Source organism: Sturnus vulgaris, chromosome 9 (assembly GCF_052056855.1).
Source record: "Sturnus vulgaris isolate bStuVul1 chromosome 9, bStuVul1.hap1, whole genome shotgun sequence".
Lineage (NCBI taxonomy): Eukaryota > Metazoa > Chordata > Aves > Passeriformes > Sturnidae > Sturnus > Sturnus vulgaris.
In genome coordinates this window covers 7,175,400-7,195,467 of record NC_142251.1, presented here as the reverse complement: position 1 = coordinate 7,195,467, position 20,068 = coordinate 7,175,400, and the positions used below count along the sequence as shown (strand labels likewise).

The 20,068-nt window shown below is 41.8% G+C and overlaps 1 protein-coding gene across 11 annotated transcripts in view; it reads right to left on the bottom strand.

Moving 5' to 3' along the window:
- The window catches only part of BEND5 (BEN domain containing 5), an 875,016-nt gene that overhangs the window by 342,819 nt on the left and 512,129 nt on the right, over positions 1-20,068 (bottom strand). Inside the window, exon 1 of one of the 11 annotated variants that reach the window (XM_014870662.2) lies at positions 6,279-6,623. The exons of the other annotated variants lie outside the window; for them this stretch is intronic. Within the exon in view, the coding sequence (XP_014726148.1) occupies positions 6,279-6,498 (220 nt within the window). The 5' untranslated portion in view covers positions 6,499-6,623. Of the gene's footprint in view, positions 1-6,278; positions 6,624-20,068 lie in introns of those variants that run through there. 11 annotated transcript variants of the gene reach the window in all.

Here is a 20,068-nt window from a genome sequence, read left to right as displayed (position 1 = left end):
TGACAGCTATAATTTGTCAATCTGGCTGCCCTCAGCAGCCCATCTGTATCACACTGTACAATTGTATTAGGACCAAACCCTGTGATGATCACACAGGCCACAAAGCCATGGAGGTGCTGCCCACGAGCTGTCCAGCAGGTAAAGCTGCAGCCTACAGAGAACACTCCAGGAAGCCTCCACAACATCTCTGCCCAAGGAATAAGCTCACTATGCAAATAGCAGGTAGATTTATGCATTTTTTTCATTTTCCATACAAAAATCACAATGTGGTTCAGCCATTACTATTTTTAAAGGAATTATTTAAAAAAGCAAATAATTGACTGACTGGCACTTAGGCAATACACTGGAAAAAATGTTTTACTGTTGAATTATGAAAACAAAAACACTAAGTTGCATTTTTCCCTTTTCACTCCTCTGCAAATTTTAGCATATTTTAATTAGTTTTAGTTACCATAGCTACCATAACCATACTATCTTTGAAGTCAATTTTATTAAAATCCTGAATTTCATGTTTTTACTGTATGCTAGCTGAGCTTACACAACATTTACAAGCATAACTGGTATTAAGTCGTGCAACATAGGTACTAAGACCAAGAAAAACAACAATAGTGTAGGTCACCTGTATGACTCTATGTTATAAAAATAAATTAGATTATGATATTCAGAATAAGCAGGGTAATACAGAAAAGGAGGAAATTAAATGTAAGTGCAACATCTTCTTGCATGGATAAATCCCAGCTTTTTAATTAATTTCTACTGGCATTTTAGCCTGCTGATGACATCATCACTCTCATTAGGGTTACTCCAAACCAATATTTAGCAGTTACAATTTTGAAAGTTCCAAATTTTTTTTGCTGCTTCCATTTAGCTTTGTGTCAATGTGCCACAATAAGGCTTCAACACTGAACAAAGAGAAACAACACCAAAAAGACTCCATAAAATTGTGCATTTGTACAAGTCCTTCATATCTCAGATATGGCCCTACATTAGAATTTAGAAGAAGGGGAAAAAAATCCTCCACCCTTCATCTTACATGAGTTAAAAATAAACCAGAAATGGATCAAATACAAAATGAGTGTGAAATTTAGCTTTAAATATTTTTCATGAATACTGCCACACTTGTGTTCAGGACTATATTTAGGAGTGTGAAGTAGTTAGTTACACTGTTATAGAAAATGATTTGCTGATCCTCTGCGTACAGCCAGCTCTTTTACCTGCTGAAAAGGTAAAAACACAGCAGTAACACTTCAGCTAAGGGTGACAAAGTGGCCATGCACATTAATTATCACAGTAATTTTTTTTTTAAATTTTGAAATATAAAATTGCTATTCTGAACAAGGTTACTTGAGCAGTACCTAAACTGCTGGGCTTAGTTTCTCTCGATGAGCAGAGTGGACCCTTGGCATGGCAGGCCCTGCACAGGCACGGAAGGTGACACCACCATTAGGGACAGCTGGATTTGCTGCTCAAGGGCATCGACACAAAAGCTCATCCCAAGTACACCCAAACCGGCCCAGAAAGAATCAAACAAATTAAAAAGAGCCTGTGAGGAACCACTACCAGTACTGGGAGGTTTCCTGCAACTTCTTCCTGGCACTTTTTCACTTAGGACAACCCCAGGGATCACCCAGAAGCAACTGCAGGTGCTCTGACATTTTTCCTGGTGCCACTTCTCCCCAGGTGTCTGTCACACACCATCCAAGCAATGCATCCCAGCAGGGGACAGGCCCAGAGATTGCTGGGAAGAGAGCCAGCTGTCCCTACCACAATGGTTCACTCACCGACTGCCCTGGGAAAGGAAATGGGACACGTGGAGCATGCAGGAGCATGGGATGGAGCACGGGGACAGTGGCCACAGCCAGGACCTGCTTTGTGTACTCCAACTCCTCAAGCTGTCAGAATGATGCAAGGAGGAAAATCCACGGAGAAGCCCAAGACTACAGAAATAACAATAAAAGCTTGGATTTAAATATTACACATCAAGACGACTTCCTGACCTAGATTTTGTATATTCTTAGTATAATCTAAAATCTCATATTGCAAATTTTTCCCATATTCCAGAATTTAGGGAAGAGTCTTTCTGCCATGAACTTTCCACAGCAGAGAAGCCTGGACACACTAAAAAGTTGAAACACTCTCAACCTTACTCGAAACTCAGTCCTAGAATCATTTAATTAAAAATTTCTCTATGAACAGAGATTTTATATCCTTCTGAAATACTCAGTAACATCTCACCATGAGCTGCACAGGCTCTCAAAACTAAAAAAAAAAAAAAAAAATTAAAAAAATAAAAATAAAAATCACATGACCTACTCCAATAAAGAGCGAAGCATAACATTTTATAAAGGGGCAAGAAAGGATGCACCAGGTATTAACACATTTGCTGTGGCAGCTAAGGAATTGCTGTGAGAATCTGATGGAGATATGTTTGCTATGAAAGTGTGGGTGGGAAATGTTGAGGGCAGCAGCTAGAGAGCACAATTATTTACTTGTTAACAAACATAGCCTGAAGTAAGGAACTTTTAGAAGTCCCTGAAACTCAATTCCTTCCACCTAATATTCATCATTTAGAAAAGAAAGAAAAAGCTCCAATGGAGTCTTCTAAAGATCATGCTGCTATAAGGTGCACATGCTCACAGATAACATTCTGCTAGTGACTATTAGACAAGTGTGGAAAAGCTGCAGTGGCATATGCGTGTCAAGGAGAGGGACCAGAAAAAACAGCTTTAGAGCATTCTGAGAAAAGAAAAAGGAAGGGTGTAGATGATGAGGAAGAAAGACTCAAGCTCTTCCTGAAAAGTTGTCTGCTATTTTTGTATTCTTAACAAGACAGACCAGCTGACGTCACCTCAAGAAACTGCTCTGTAGTCAAACTCCTGAGTCAAGTCTGCTGAGCTCTATTTTCAAGAGGCAAATAAAATTATTCCTTTATTAATACATACATCAACTGCTGGTAGCCAAATGGTGAATTGTTAAAGCAAGGGACATTCACTTGAATATGCCTTCTGTGGCTGGAAGGTCTGGAACCATCTGAGTCAGATCAGCCTTTCTGGTTTGAGCCCTAGACTTTGGCTGACTTCTGAAAAAGAGGAAGGTTTCCAGGCCAGCACATCCCAGCAGTCTCAGCAGTTCCCAACCATGCACACAGGGACACAAGGGAAGGCACGGCTGCTCAAAGTTCATCTACAACTCTTCTCTAACACTATCATGTACTACTCCTCACAGAATAAAAGACAACAGCATTTATCTCCACAACAGACCAAGTCTCTCACAATGACCTGATGCACTGAGCATGTCCCAACACACTTCCCTCTTCTATTTTTCCTTTTTAAGCTTATGGTGCCTTTACAGCAGCACCCTCTGCTCTGCAGCAACAATATCCCTCACAATTGCACTGGCTTCCAACCATCCAACCTCAGCACAAAGGATCAAAGAATTGCTTCTAGACTCTCCCAAAACAGGACAATTGCTTTATGAACTCTTTACAGAACCAATGCTCCAATAAACCTTTGCATTATGGGCATAAACCTGTACTTAGGCCTGTGTGACTTCCTACATTACAAGGGTAGAAGTTTGAAAGGTATCTAAATTTCTTTAGACATAACAGGAAAGAAAAATTCTTTTCAAAAGAAAAAAAACATTAATATGTGGTCTTGTATGTGTGTTCTTTCTCTCCTTCTTTATTCAAGTTACTAGAAAGGAAAACAAATTGGTCTGTTTCTCAAACTGATTAATTTCCACTGCATGGACAGTGTTTGATCATGAAAATATATATAAAAAGCCACAACTTTGCTTACTTGAGCAGCTTTATGTGCAAGAAAATTGGTCGCCATTCAAACTGTAAAGGAACATTTTGCAGGCTCAAAAAACCCCATTTTCCCCTCTTATTCTTTTTTGTTGTTTGTTTAATTTAATATCTGTAGCGTAACTTTGATCCCGAAATCTCTTTTTAATGGGGAATTCTTGGACCAAAGCAGTAAACCCTTAAAGTCATTGATGCATGGTTTGTGCAGTTAAGGGTTCCTTCCAAAAAATTCGAAATCAACTCCACATATTTGAAATAAAAAAGCAACTTTATACACGTTATTTACCTTATTACTAAAATAGGCTGGAAACGTTTAGAATTAAAAGTTCTGAACTGGTATGTGAAATGCTACTGCAGACTTGCAAAATTATTTTTAACTAAATAAGCAGTTAGTATAACATTACACTTGCAATGTTTCCCATAAAAACTTGTCATAATTGAGTTGGTCAGTACAAACCAAGAATTGTGCTAGGATGTCCTCATGGAAGGAGTTTTCTCTCCAAGGTTTTTAACCACAATAAAAACAAACACCAATATTAACATTTTGGGGAGAAATGACAACTTTAGAAGTGACCCTTTGTATACAACTTCTGTTGAATTCACCTAAGGTATTTTTGCATGGTACAAGGTGGAAAGAAGCACAGAAGTAAAGACTCATTTGGTGTTCAGGTGAGAAGTTTTCCAAGAATGCAAAACACAGATCTAGTCAGAATATACTGTGATGTGACAGCTGTAATAAAGACAGCTGTGTGTTTCCTTGTGTTCCTTGCTCAACAGGAGAATTTCCTGCAGAAATTAGAATCTCTGGAGAGCAATTAGTGCAAATCACTAATACAGGTAACAAGTCCTGTTCTCTGGAGGAAACAGCATATATTGGTTTGCTTTAGTTCAAGATACATGAAACAAAGAAAAACTGCACAGAAAAATTCAGGAGAGCATATCTTGGACAGACACAGGCTCTGCCTGGAACAAGGGAACTGGCAAAAATAAGCATTTGCTGCAGGAAAACTGAGGCAACCTTGCAGACTCAACATGTGAGCAAAGGGTCTATTTCTAAACATTTCTCTGGAGCACTTTAGCTGTGCTGAGACAGACAGCAGGAACGGAAAGGGCACTGTTCCCCAGTGGGACAGAGGAAGGAGAAGTCCAATGGGATGCTGCCTTTGGAAAGAGGATCTGGCAGGGAACCTGCAAGAAACACTTCACATACACTCCTCTGCCACAGACAGGACAGACAAACCATGGGCTGGCACAGGACAACAAAAACTTAGCAGGAGAATCCACCCCTCTGCTAGACAGCCTAACTAGTTCTCCTGAACTTCTGGAGTTACAAATACTCAGAAACTGGAAAAGCTTTGCAGGGAACTCATGTTTGGTTGCTCCTGGTTCTTTTGAGGTGTTTGTTTATGGCCAATACTAGAAACAGGATAATGGCAAAAGTCACTGGCTGAGCAGGGACAAACTGGGCCACCACCAGGCTAAACTGGCTTAGGAACTGTTAACTTCAAAAAATAAAATAAGAAAAATACCAGTTCTACCTGACTTTTACAGCAAGTTACTCTGTTACATCAGAACTCAGCACTGCCTTCTAACAGCTCAGTACTAAACAAAAGAGTATTTTAAGCCTATTCCAACTCCAGGGAAATAGACATAACCAATACTTTGCCCAAAGTGGAAAAGTCAGGATACTATTGCTACCCAGACTAACATTTCGAATGGTCATTACAATGTTTCAAAAGCCTAATGGGCAAGTCCACACTAACCAGCAATTTCCTACAGCCACCAAACTTCCTTTCCGTGTCAACTATGTCTATGGCAGTGAGGAAACAACACAAAGTCTTCAAGGAAACACTCTGCCAAAGAGTCACTATCTGGGGGCAATGTACCAACAGCACTATCTCACATGGGCTGAACACCTTCAAGTGGCCAGAATACGGGGTTATTTCCCAGTATACGCTGTAATTGGTCCTCTTAGCTTGGAGACATTTGTTATCTTTAAACATGGAACAAACCAAACAAAGCAAGCCCCCGTTAACAAGAGCAGTACCTGGAGGTCTGGTTCCACATTGCCTTCCAATTTGTGAAGTCACTTAAACTAACAAAGCGGACATAAAACAGCACCCCTCAAATTTGCCAACAACTGCAAAGGTACACAAATGACTCCATGCACTATAAATAAGCCGCAGACGAAAATCTAAACTTTTTTTTTTTTTTGCAAGTTTCCACCGTCCCCAACCTCCCCCCCCCCCTCCCTCCTCCCCCCCCATCCTCCCGGTACCGCGGGGAGCATCTCGGGGGTCGCGGGGATTTTGGAAACCGACCCTTGGGCCCCTCCCCAGGCCCAGACCGGCTCGGAGCTGCCCCTCCCCAGCCCCAGCCCCGCGCCCCCCGCCCGCCCTCCCTCAGCGGGGAGGGGGCGGCGGCGGCACCGCGCCCCCGCGGCCCGGCCCGGCCCGGCCCGGCCCGCCCTCACCTGCCAGCGCCAGGATCTGGGCCTTGTGCAGCAGCAGGCGGTCGCCCCACTCGCCGGGGCTCTCGTCGTCCTCGTCCGCCGCCTCCTCGGGGTTGCGGTACACGGTGTAGACCTTCTGGTTGTCGAAGTCCTGCTGGGAGGTGGGGCTGAAGTCCCGCACGCGGGACACGGGCAGCGCGTAGCACACGTTGTCCTCTAGGAACCGCACGAACGCGTACATGGTGCGGGGCGGCCGCGCGGCTCCGCGCCCGCCGCCGTATTGTTCCTGCGGCCGCCTCTGCGCTCGGCTGAGCGGGCCTGGCCGCGCCGCCCGCCGGGCCCCAGACGGCGCCGGCCAGGCGCGAGCAATCCAGCGCGGAGCGACGCGAGCGGGGCGGGCCCGGGCGGGGGGAGCGGGAGCGGCCCCGGCCCCGCTCGCTGCCCGCCGCGAACAGCGCCGCGCCCGCGGCTCCGCACGGCCCCACACGGCCCCGGGCCGGCCCTCGGCTCCGCCGGGCACACAGCCAGCACGGGTCCCGGCTCCCACGTCCCGACCCTCGGCCGTGGCCGGCACCCGGCAGGTGCCCGTGCTCCAGCTCGGCCCCAGGAAAGGCCTCGAGAAGCTCTTTTTGCCCCCTAGTTGAAAACTCCGTACGCGTGTGCCATAGAAATGGGCTTTGTTCCAGAGAATCATGGAGTGGTTTGTGTTGGAAGAGACCTTAAAGATCATCTCGTTCCGACCCTGCTGCCACGGGCAGCACCTTCCTCTGGACTGGGTTGCTCAGAGCCCCATCGAGCATGGTCTTGGACGCTTCCAGGGATGGGGCATCCCTGACTTCCCTGGACAACCTGTACCAGGGCCTCACCACCCTGACCAGCCTAAAGAATTTTCCTGATAGCCAATCTAAACCTACACTCTTTCAATTTGAAGTTGTTGCCTTTTGTCCAGTTACTACATGCTCTTGTAATAAGTCTCTCCTCATCTTTCTTATAAGTCCCTTTCAGGTGCTGCAAGGCCATAAAAAAGTCACCCTGAAGCCTTCCCCAGGCTGAACAATCCCGATTCTCTCAGTCTTTGCTTCTTGGAGAGGTGCTCCGCCGCTCTGATCAACTTTGTGGTCACTTTTGGAGGGGAAACAGAGGGGTGGCACACTGTGGGATTTGTTCTGAGGGTCGAGGCAGAGCCAGTGAGTGCAGAGAAAAGGGGCAGGAGGGACATGTGGAGGAGAGTGGATGCTTCCTGGCCAGACAACACAACACAGAACCCCACAGTCGTCTGCCACTTGGCAACAGCACTCGAGCATTCAGCTTTTACCTGAAGGTCCTCTTGGTAACACAGAACCACCTGCACTCCATCATTCTGTGCCCTGGGGGTTGCTGGAAGAGCACAAAGATCCCCCATCCTCCCCCAAAAGAGCACAGAGAGCTGAGAAATGCAGGTGTGTCAGAACAAGGGCTAGAGACAGTGCAAGTTTCATCATGAATTCCCGAACTTTTGGAGACTCTTACATACTGAGTATGGATGTTTTGAGCTTCACGTTTGAAAAGGGTAATGTGGCAAAACTGCTTATGGTTTGGAGCAGACTCGTACTGCTGCTTCTGGTCCTGAGGTCTGTTTTACCCAACCAGACTTAGCAATAGAACAATCACACAGGGAGAACTATTTAATGTAAAAATAGAAAAAAAAAAAAAAAAAAAAAAAGAAAGAAATCACAGGATGAGTATGAGAGAGGGGCATCACAAGATTTTTGTTTGCAAAACACCAACACAAAATGAAACCAAAATACATCATCTTTGTGGGTTTTCATATCCCTAGGCATTTGCAGTACTATCTGTGCCCGTTGCACTGAGTAAAACCACACTGAACTTGTTTATCCTGGTTATCTTTTATAGACTTCCTCCTACATGGGGACAGACCACAAGCTGGAAATCATGGAGTTCAGTTTTAACTGAGCACTGGCACAGGTTTCCAGAGAGCTTATGGAGTTTCCATAAAGTTGAGTTGGAGGTAACTCAAAAGCATCTGGACGTGGTCTTGGGCAACCCATTGAGCAGGGGCTGGATTAGGTGAGATCCTGAGGCCTCTTCCAACCTCAGCCATTCTGTGACAGTGCCAGAAACTTTTGGCTGTGCCCAGCAGAAATCTGTCTTAAACAGCATATGAAAACATAAGGAATCCATACAGGTGTAGTTAAGCCAATGTAAGCATTTCACCAACAAGCTGTAAACTTCCCATACAGTAATGGCAGCTTTATTATTTTAGCAATTACAGAGTTTCGCAAATACTCCAGTTTAAGATTGGGGATTTAAATGGCAGTACTTTATGTTAACAATAAAGTATTGCCAGACTGGTGTGTAATTGCAGGCAAATATGAGTGTGCTACAAAGTATAGATGACAAATGTATTCTAGTAGCGAGTCTGCAAGGGAAATGAAATTCCAGCAAGGATTGTGTTGCTGATCAGACAATACCAGCTGCTGTAGCACTGCTGTCTCCTCTACCTCGTGTTACAGTGGGGTACAGGGAGCTGCAGAGAGATGACAGGACAGGCTGATTGCTGGAATTACTCTATGGACTGTTAAAATTACATGAAGGACAGTTTTGTCCTACTAAGTTCAGTGGCCAGTGAGGGATTGGGTAGACTGCCTCCTGCCAGGATTGTCTTCCCTCCACAGATGAATTTCATTAGGGGTGTGTAAGGCTGCTGTTGAGGGAAAGCAGCTCAGAGCAATGGTAAAACTGGAAATAAAAGGAAACAAAGTGAAGGTCAGGACACAAAAATTAGTTTGAGTTGGAAGGGGAGAGATCTCTGAATACCAAAGACACCTGTGTAATTTGTCCCAATGAAAGAAAACCAAAAGGCTTCCTTCATGTGGAGGCAGCTAGCACCATAGTGGGTTTGTTGGTTGGTTGCTTGGGGGTTTTGGGGAAAAGGAACACTCTAAACTGGTGTTTGCAATATTTTACATTTGAATGTTCAATTAAAGGGAAGACTGTAAAGATTTTTGTATCAGCAGCAAAAAAATAAAAGGTCTCAAATCCTTTAGGCAGGCTGTTCCACAGTTCTCCACTGAAGGACGTTTTTGGGAACAGATAAGGGTCAGGATGATAAATGTATGTTTACTCTTGGTCCCTTGCACACACGTTGAGCCAGAAGGCATTATAATGCTAAAGAATTAATAATGATCCCAATACATTTTTTCTTCTGCCTACAAGGAACAGTGTTAATTTCTGGCTTTAAAATCTATAAATAATCTGCACTGGTTAGCTGTGAAGCTGAGGAAAAAAAAATCCATTAAAGCAGCAAATGAAACACAAGTCACTTGTCACTCCTGTCTTTTGGACCTTTCCCATTTCTACTAACGGTTAGCCAGCTGCTTTAACGCGGAGTTGAGCTTGAAGTTTAAAGGTGCAGAGCTATTTTAAAGGTGTAGATTTTAAAACTCATTGTTAAGGGAATTACTGGAACCTCACTGGATTTAAATCCTCGAGCCAGTCCAACCTTTTAGAAACAGCACAGCCCTGCTGAGAAGTAAATTGTACTTTCAAAATGCAAATCAAGCCTCAGCTTAGAAAGTAATACTGTCACTCCAAGAGTGGAGAAACCACAGAGCACAGTCCCAGCCCTTATGGGACTCCTGAGTGGCTCTTTCTTGGAACACTACCTATATTTTGCTGGTGTTATTTTTCTTGAAAAGTATAGAAGCATTCAAGCAAAAGCCAGTGTCCGCAGCTTTCATGTGCACTCTGTGTTTTCACTTAAAGGCACTAAATGAAAAGCTAATAGTTCCAATAAAAGTTATGCAAGTGCTAAATCTGTTTTCACAGCAAAACATTAAAATTAGGCTCATTAATACCAAATTCTCAAAGGACACCATATTGACTTTAAATCTTCTAAAGAAGAAATTCCCATTTTCTTTTACTGTTCCAGTGGAGATGCTTCACTTCTACCTTACTGTTCAGTAGTAACCATACATTGGACTACTACTAGGAATCCCTACACACTGAATATGTGGCTTAGAAAACTATTGTTTTCTTGTGGATTTATTTGTCCTCTAAGTAGTGCATTTCTTATACAATTATTTCCAAGCTCAAATATACCTTGAAGGAAAGATATAGTCACAATTTTTTTGGGTAATGCTGTATTGCAACAATGGAATTAGAAGTCATACAGTTTAAAGAAGAACTCAGCTAACAGTGCACAAGAACTGAAGACTGTTCAAAAGTTTATGCATGTTCAGGCATACAATATAGTCGCAATCTGGCTAATTTTTATGAAGAATATGATCATAGAGTGATCAGAAGATACCCCATTCAGTGGTCTGCATTTTTATCTTAAAATGAAGTACAAGACAAAGTCATTTCCATGTATAAATGAATTTTCCTCTGAACAAAGTCATGTACAGCTTCTAGGTGTTTTGAGAGAGATGGTGCTTGGAAGGAGGGAATCTACTATCCTGATGGAGCAGGGTAAGTATTCCACAGAGTTGTTCTCCTTTATATTTTAAAATAAATTTTAACTCTTGAGACACTGTCGCCACACTGTGCTTTCAGCATCACAGTGATTACATATAAAAATACAAACAACAACAACAAAAAAGAGGTCCTGTTCCTGTATGGTCATAGAAGATGGATAAGAAAATATTTGTGCCTATATATAATTCCGAAGCACTTCATTACCAAGAGTAAGGGAACCTAGATTACACAGATAAATTCTGAAGATTTAATCTTTTGAAATCTATGGCCTTAAACCATCCTCAGTCCCAATTCCTCTGAGTGATCTAACTTTTCTCAGGGCTGTGGATAATACTCAATCATCTTTTACAGTAAACTCTCACACCCTCACAGAATATTCTTTCAAAGAAATGAAACCCAGGGAACACTTTATGGATCCATTCGCATAGGAGACACTTATTTCCCAGCTGGTGCATTCTGTAGCACGAAAAGGTAACGATTAAGCCAAAGTGTCCACAGGAGAAGGCACTTTTCTCACTGTTAATGACTGGCTGGAGAAACCAAGAACCAAAGAAAAAGCCAGACAGTCATTAACTGCTGAAAATTCCTGACCTAAAGGTCATTATTACTATTATAAAATTGGAAAATGAAAAAGTAATTATTTTCTTTGGGTTTTTATATGTATTAAAAATATAAAATTCTGGTGTCTGTTGCTGTGGATACTGATCTGTAAGGTACTTGTCTTTCCCATTCTGGCAGGCTATACAATGGATAGATCTGGGACTGGCATCCCTTCAGGAATGTGTGCCAGACTGTATTTTCCTCTTCCAAATTACAGGTTAAACGTGCCCACAGAAAGTCAACAGGAACCAGGAGACGCTGCCAGTCGGCACCATTGGTGAGAGCAGCAATTCCCCCACCCTCACCCAGCCTCGTCTGGGAGCTGCAAATGACTCCCAAACATCGTGGCCTCAAACAGCTCCTACCCTCATGTACACCATTCCAAATCTTGCTGAATGCCATCTTTTGCACTCGGGGGAAATGCTGTTTTCCATGTGATAAACTCCTTTCCTGTGAGGAAATAGGCAAGGCTCTGTGTGAGCTGACTCGTGCATGGGCTCACCTGTAAAATGCGTCCTTCAGGTGCCATTGCCACCGTCTGCAGAAACTGCTCTGGAGATGATATTGCTCTTGCAGCCCAAATGATCTTTATTGCTACTACCATCCACTGATGGCTTCAGCCTATATATTTTCACTCTAACTGGAAATTTTATTTGAGATTTGCCCTTTCCTATTATAAACCAGACTTTCCCCTGGCTTTTGACAGGCGTTTTACTAATATGACTCTAAAAGTAGCTTTATGTACATAGATTTTGCTCCACCGCAAGAATTTGATTCTTTCTGTACTTCAGATGAAAAAGTGACTTTCTTTGGCAAAGTCTAAAGTCTTTTTGTAACCTTTGGGCTTCAGTGTAAAATGTCATTACTAGACACTGCCTGTGATTATGTTATGGTTTAGACAGATTCTCTAAGTAAGATGGTATTAATGACCCTTTTTTGTAATCTTTTCATTTTGGTTTTCTATTTTCATGTCTGTACAGCACTGTTCTGTCTTGAGTGAGCATTTATGTCTCACACTGACAGGGAAAATGATCCTGCAGCCCTTTTCTGCAGAGACCTATTCTGCTTGAGAGGTTCATACAAGTAATGTAGGATATATACAGAAGGAAAGGAGGTCAGCTACTAAAAATGCAGGACTGCATTTTTTTCAAAAAAGTACCTCCACATACTCCCACTTTCCTTTAGAAATCTGATTTTAGCAAGAAGTAAGGACAGGCTCCAGAGATGGTTCTTGCTGTTTTGGAAGGTTCTGGACAATCAGCAGCTGCAGGAATTGGACTGAGTGAAGGCAGAGTCAAAACTGCTTAAATAGATGTTTTCACAACGCAGTGCTTTTTAATTTATACTCCTGTCATATTCCTTCTAGTCCCTTTCAAGGCAGGTTATATTTCATTATAAAGTGAGTTTTTAGAAAATGTTCCCAGAACTTAGTGCTCACATCTCCCGACTTCAGAAGGTAGAGTTTTCTACTTCTAATGAAAGTCACAATCAGAGATGGACCAGCTGCTCTTCTGAAGAACATCAACTAATGTGAACACGTAAAATCCTGTGGAAGGTGAATGGGAGATAACAGAGCAGGAATAATCCTTGGAATATTTCAGAGAAGTGCCTTCCTCAGCTATGTATTGTTAATAATCATGTTTAAATTAACAGAAAATGAATGCTGAAACTGCTGGCAACTGAAAGTGTGCTACCCGATCTAAAATCCTTCACTATGATCTCTGAACCTCTCCACTCTAAGTAAAACCAGACATCTTTATCATTTATGAGTTACAAATGAAGCTGCACCTGGTCTGCTCTAGTAGGTGAATTAAAAAAAAAACAATATAACAACAACACACAACAAGCAAATGTGAATTGAAAGGAGTTGCTGTGACCCAGCTCCCAAAAATTCGTACAAGGGGGTAACTGTGATAGACCCCTCCAAGAATTGTTCTAGTTTTTCAAAGCAGAGTAACTCCTTTTATCTCACGTGGTGTAGATGATTGGCATTCATCTTTGTCACATTTACAAGGAAGGTGTTCCCTCAAAATAGAAAATGGCATAGGAAACTGATAATCTAAGAGGTGTTTGAAACCTCAAGGGTCTTCTTGCTTTGCTGGTATTTTCCACAAAAGCCTGGGCAACATCTATTGTTCCATAATATTTAACATTCAGGGGAATCAGGATCTTTTTTAAAGTGTGATCAGAAAGCAGGGCCCTTCCTAGGCTGTCCCAGAATTCCTCATAACAAAGAAAGCTTTGTTTCATAAAGAAATACCTTGCACTGGAATACCCCAGGGAAACCAGGGTTTGGGTTTTTTTTAAACAAAGCCGGGAATGTTTGAGTTTGAGGTTCCCTTTAAGTACTACTCTTCTAACATGAATATTTTTAAGGATGCTCTATCAAGTTCATGCATGAAATGTCACCCAGCCGTTAGTATATTTCTATGCAAATACAGCTGTGAAAGCTAATAACTGAAATCTGCATTTTTTCCACATTTCCAGTGTATTAAGCAACTTCTCATTCTTTCCTGTTTTGTAACTCACATTAGCCTCTTGTATCAATAAAACAAAGCTCTGGTTATACTGCTTCCTGCTTGAATTCTCTGCAAACATCAAAGGTGGACATTTGAATAAGCAATTTAATGTATACATTTTTATTCAGTTCAGTATACTGATTTTCTCCTAGTAGGAATAAGAATTCTGCAAGATGACTGTAGAGAAACACGCCATTCAGAATATGAATTGGAATATTCTTGAAACACTTTTCAGTGTGGATGGTGTGATATTAAGATTAGAATCCTGCATATAATCAGATTTTGATGCTTGTACACATAGTCTGGTATTTCTTTTCCTTTACAAGGTTTGTATGCAAAAACACATCAATCCAATATTTGGAACATGCACTGTCTGCAGATACTACACAGTCCAAACTGATGAAAAAATAATGTCAAAGAAAATAAGAGTGTCTGGGGCACTGCAGCATTCAGACTTTGCTCAATTCATCAGAAGTAGTTTTACTGTTCTAAAGACAGAAAATATTGCAAAACCAGTCCTACCAGAACAGTGAGAACAAACAGGGCTCGTGTCCATGCCTTTATTAAATCTTGGACTAAAGATTGACTCTTTGGGAGCTGTAAATATTTCTCTAATCTTTCAAATTCTCTGATATGATACACACAGAATTTCTTCCAAATGGCCTTTATTTTCCAAATTCCCTCTCTTATTTTTACCAGTACATATAAGAAGTAACAAAATAGAAAAGATAGGATCTGTGGGGATTTTATTAGAAGCAAAAGAGGGCACTACTGAGGATATATCACAGTATTTAGAGAACATAAATATAAGGCATACCTTCAGCCTTTATCCAAAAATGCAAGAGAAAAGACTGCAAAGCAAGTACAGGGGACAGTCACTGCCCTGGTCCTGCTGCCACACCATTGCTGGTACAAGCCAGGTGCCATTTGCCTTCCTGCCCACCTCGGCACAGCTGGCTCATGTTCAGCTGCTGTCACCAGCACCCCCAGGACATTTTCATGGTCTCTCCAAAAATCTCACAAAATGACTCCTGACAGTTCTCATGGGTTTAGTTTGTTTCGGGGTTTTTTTTGACTCTGTTAACCAAAAGAACAAAGAGAGTAGCTGTTCTTACCCTCACATGACGTAGCAAAATGAACTCAAAGAGAGGTTGGACCTAGCAAGGACTCCGGTGGACCTCAGATGTCTACATGCAGCTTTACAATCCAAGAAAACACACAGGAGTTATTGCTTACCCTGCAGGACTCTCTCAGTACAAGATCTCAAATACCATCTGTGCTCGGTGTGGAAGCTGCCAAAACCCCATCCACAGAAACCATGGAGCACAGAGTGTTGTAACTCCCATCTTGCTCTGGAGGAAAGATTGAAAAAAGACAGCTTCATCCTCTTACTTTAATTCTCACTCCTAGCAGGTGCAGATACAAAGGTCCTTTCAAAACTAGGCCAAGGGAGATTTCTTTCAAAATCCACCAACAAGATCACGAGATCACCAGAGTTCTGCCTTCCATTTTTAATTGATAAACTCCTCACTGGGACTCTTGTCTGGCAAGTGAGGTGCCTGGCTTTGGTTCCCCACTTGCCTGAAGGGGTTCAGCCCTCCAACTCTGCACCTCCACTTGTAAAATCCTTTTCTTCACCTAAACACACATAACTTCCTCTAAAAAACCGCCAGGAGAGGAATACATCTCTCCCAGTCTCCTGCTCAATGTATTAAACTCCAGATGAGTTCTTACTGATCACTTGTAAAGGTAAAAGCACAGCAAGTAACCAAGCCACTGCAGGGTCATGTATTTCTTCCACTGAGAGCAAACTGCTTTCAATTTACTCATGTTCACAGAATCATGGAATGGTTTGGGCTTGAAGGGACCTTAAAGATTATCTAAAATCACCTCCCTTGACCTGCTGACCGTGCTGCTCTTGATAGGTTTGGCTTTCTGGGCTGCAGGCACACATGGCTGGGTCATGTTGAGCTTCTCATTAAGTAAAATCCTCAAGTCCTTCTCCTCAGGGCTGCTCTTAATCCATTCTCTGCCCAGCCTACATTTGTACCTTGGATTGCCCCAGTCCGTGTGCAGGATCTTATTTTAAGAGCATATATATAAGAGCAGCCACTGTAAATCAGCAAATTTGCAGAGCACTTGTTATTCCTCAATAATTTCTTTAGGGGTCTGTATTCTAGAGAGAAAAGTATTGCTGAAGTGGGAAGTAAAAAATGTAAGTAGCAATTAGACTTTCTCTTAAATACTCAAATAGCTCCAAGGTTATGTTTTCTCTGAAAAATATTCTCAGTGAGTGAATTTGGTGCTCTTGTAGCACATTACGTGTTTTAGCTTCTTTGGGGATTTAGTTTTTTAAACCTTCAGATTTTAAGGCAAATGGAAGTGGAAAAAAATGTTTACATATGAATGACTCACTTTAATTGTTTTGCATTTTGGGGTTTATTTGACTGTGGTCCTTTCTCAAATAGCAAGATCAATATAAATGCCATGCTTAGGAAGACTAAGAAGAAAACTAGAATTCCCTCTATCTTAAAATTTTGCCTAAAATGGCAGCTATGTCTTTGAGCTGCTATTTAATTAACATCAGTGGAAGACTGTCAGTAATCAGGACTGCTGAGTGGTTTATTTACTTGGAAGAAAATATGGATTTCAGTGCATAACTTCCATCTTTTAAGTTTAGAAGTTTGGTACCAGCGATATAATTTGCAAAGTTATCTCTAGGCAATTAAAATATATTCTATCGTTTAACCTTTGGATGATGTATAAATATGCATAGACACTCCTACAAGGCAATTTGTCTGCCAATCTGGAAAATGCTAACGCTGTAGTCAATAAGTCAACAGTCTGCAATGTTAAATTATGAAATCAGAAAGCAGTGCAGTTCACATTCATTCCAGATATAAAGATCCTAAGGATTTCCAATTTTCTGTGCGGGACAATAAATTTCAAAGACGACTGTATTCTGCCCCAATAATCACGATCTGCACAGCGTGTTCAGGTATTGTTGGAGAGATTAAAACCACAAAAACAGAGCAGAACAGCTCAGCATCAGATAATCACAAGCAATTCTATGTCAGCAACAGACAGCTGGAGACATATGCCAACAATATTGTAAAAGTGGGAAAATGGAGATTTCGTGACAGCATGGACGTGGGTTTCATACATTAAGCTAAATCTCAACCCAAAACATTGAAATTGTTGTTCACAAGTAACAGCTCTCTATCACAGTGTTCAGAAAGTCTACCATTTAACATAAAAACTATGTAAAGCAAAATTAGGCAGAAGAAGGTATTTGTTTATCTAATATTTTTGTATATTGAGCACCTATTTGATTTCAGTGTTATCATGGACAAAGAGATCAGAATATTTTTTGCTGGATCAGCTGGAAGAGCTGTCGAGTTTTGGACCAGACTAATGATTTGTGAGAATCTTGTGTGAAAAAGCAGTTAGATGGAATTTTATCTACAAATATTTGTCTAAAGATTTTTGCTTCCAAGTACAGTTTAAAAGAGAATGAACAAATCTTGACCTAACTTCAGTTATTGTTTTTCCCTTCCCTTGAGTTTCAAGTATCTCTTCTCTTCCCTGATACTCATTCCCATCTATACCTGCTCTTGTCTTTCACTTTTTTAAATTAAACATCTACCAAGAAGTAAGTCCAAGAATAAAGGCTGAAAAAATCCTATTATAATTATTGCTGTGAAGCAGAAGAGAGAGCAGGGAAAATACTTAGATTTGTAAAGCAAAAAATAATCTACCTTTCTACTGCTTTCTCTCAGAGCCTCCTTTATAGACCCATAAAATTCTTTTTTTTTCTTTTTTCTGTAGGTGACCATGTAAAATCAAGATAAAAAAATTCATGGCTCTGAACACAAAAAGCCCCAAGTTTCCTATTTTCACAAACAGTTCTCAGAAAACCTTTTGTATGTTGGATTTCTTGTAAAAACAGGAAATGGCCTGCAAATATTCATGAGGAAGTAAAAACTGTTGTGATGAGTTCACGTCCCTGCATATGAAGAGCAGTTTCAAAGTGATGCTTTATAGAGGTGGCTGCGCCTGAACGTTTTCTGATTTTACTGTTGAAGCCCTGCCTTTGCATCCCAAGTGTTTTGTCCTGGGATCTTGCCTTGATTCCCGAAGCTGTGACTCTCAGGGAGGGTGATGGGGACAAGTGACTTGTGAGGAAGCTCAGGCCCAGGTCCCTGAGGTGTTTGTATTTTAGGACTCGGAGCCTGGCGCGGATTGAAGAGCGATGTAATGCTCGAGGCGCCGATGAAAGAGTTTGAAAAACCAATGCAATAAGAGGCATCAGCGGGGAATGGCAGATTGATTGCAACAACTAATGCCAAAAAGTTCTGAAAGGAAGAAAAATGTAGTCTGAGTAAAAGAAATAAAGAAGAAAAGGGGGGAAAGATAGTAAGAGCTTGCACGCCTCCGGCAACTTGCCTGCAGATCGATGTGCGTCGGGCACAATTAATCGAGCAATTCCTGTGACTGGTGTGTAAACCTTGATGATGCTGTTCAGTCCAGATCAGCAGGTTGGATTGACAGGATCTACCCTAAAACTCAACTTTACTAAACCTTGAGTGGCTTCATGAAGGTAATATTTCGGATCAATGGAAGGCCAGCACTTCCAGATAAGAGATCGCCTATCAGTTTTGGGGTAGGAAGGACCATTGTCTCTTGGAGTGATTTTTGGTTCCTCAGATATGTAGCACAGACTGCACACATGGTGTGGCTGAAGCAATATAGGGTAAGTTTTAACCTACACCTTTTCCTTTCCCCCCAGATTAATACCTCAGTTTATGTGGCAGCTTTTTTAAACAGACAAGAACAGAAACACTAAATTTGGGATGTAGTGAACCACTCTGAACCACAAACCTGTGTGAAGAGAGGCCCTAAGCCAGCATACATAGTCCTGAAAGGCTCACAGAGATACAAAGATGATATTCCAACCCCACAGACCCCATGCACAGCACCCATCTGCTGTCACAGCAGGATGTGGCTGCATCAATCCTACATCTGATGATTAAAACCTGCTTTAACTCATGTTTGGGGTCGCTAACATGCAAAATGCATTACAGCAGCCTCCATGCTCCTCTCCAGCTGGAGAACAGCCCATCAGATCGGCACTGCAGGAGGAAAACTAGAGCCACCTCACAGTCTCACCTTACCCAGGCCAGAACACTGACTGCTGCAAAAAACATGAATCAGGAGTAAAACAGAGCGCTGAATACATTAATCAAAATGATCACCCTTGCAAGATCTGCTAAGAACAAAGAAAACAAATCCGAGGAAAGTTAACACTAGAAACCATTTGCAAGGCTGCACAAGTCAGCTAATGAAATAACTGTCAATTGTAGACACAAACCTTTTGTGCTTTCACACAATTTAAATATAAAGTAATTTGCATTCAGGTATCCAAGTCTCCCTGAAAAAAAGATTAACAATAGGATTCGCTTTCTTTCTACAACCTTTTTTCTCCCTCCCTTCCCCCCAGGGGTGGCTCTGATAAGGTCACCTTATTAATGCAGATCTCTGTTTTTCAGAAAGCAGCCAGGAGTTTAACTGTTTCACTGTGAAATGATCTATGAGATGAGAACAGTCCATTTTTTATCCTTGATTGATCATTTCAGCATATATAACAGCAAATCCTAAGGGACACCACTCAAATCCCTGCCTCAGAATGACCTAGAGACTCAGCTCTAAAAAGTGTTGCGCTCCACTACACAATCCTTCAGCGTTTTTTCTTAACTTCGCATTTTCCCCTGAACATAATAAAGTTGCCTTGCATCATTACAGTTCTCTATAGGAAAAAAACCCATCTCATAAATAAGTAAAAAAGTTTTAACGGCTGAGAATTGGGTGCCACTACAGCCTGCTGAGGAACTGAGCCATCAGGCAGTTAATGCCTTTTCCCTAGACACAAAGGCAGGAGCAGGTCTATGATCTCAATTCAGGTGTCACGGCTTCTCATTTCCTTCCCTGGCCACCAGACACCTGTTTCCCTGCTCTTAATAGCCTGTGATGGGAACTGCCTGGTGCCAAAATCACAGGCTCTGCCTCCTATATGATGAGTTGAAAATAAAACGACTGCCCTTTATTTTTTTTAGCTATTTACTGTGTCTAAGCTTTATCTCAATTCCATTGTTGGGTTATTCTTCTCCATTCTGTGTGCTTCCAGCCAACTAATCTTCATTTTGCTTTTTTTGATGA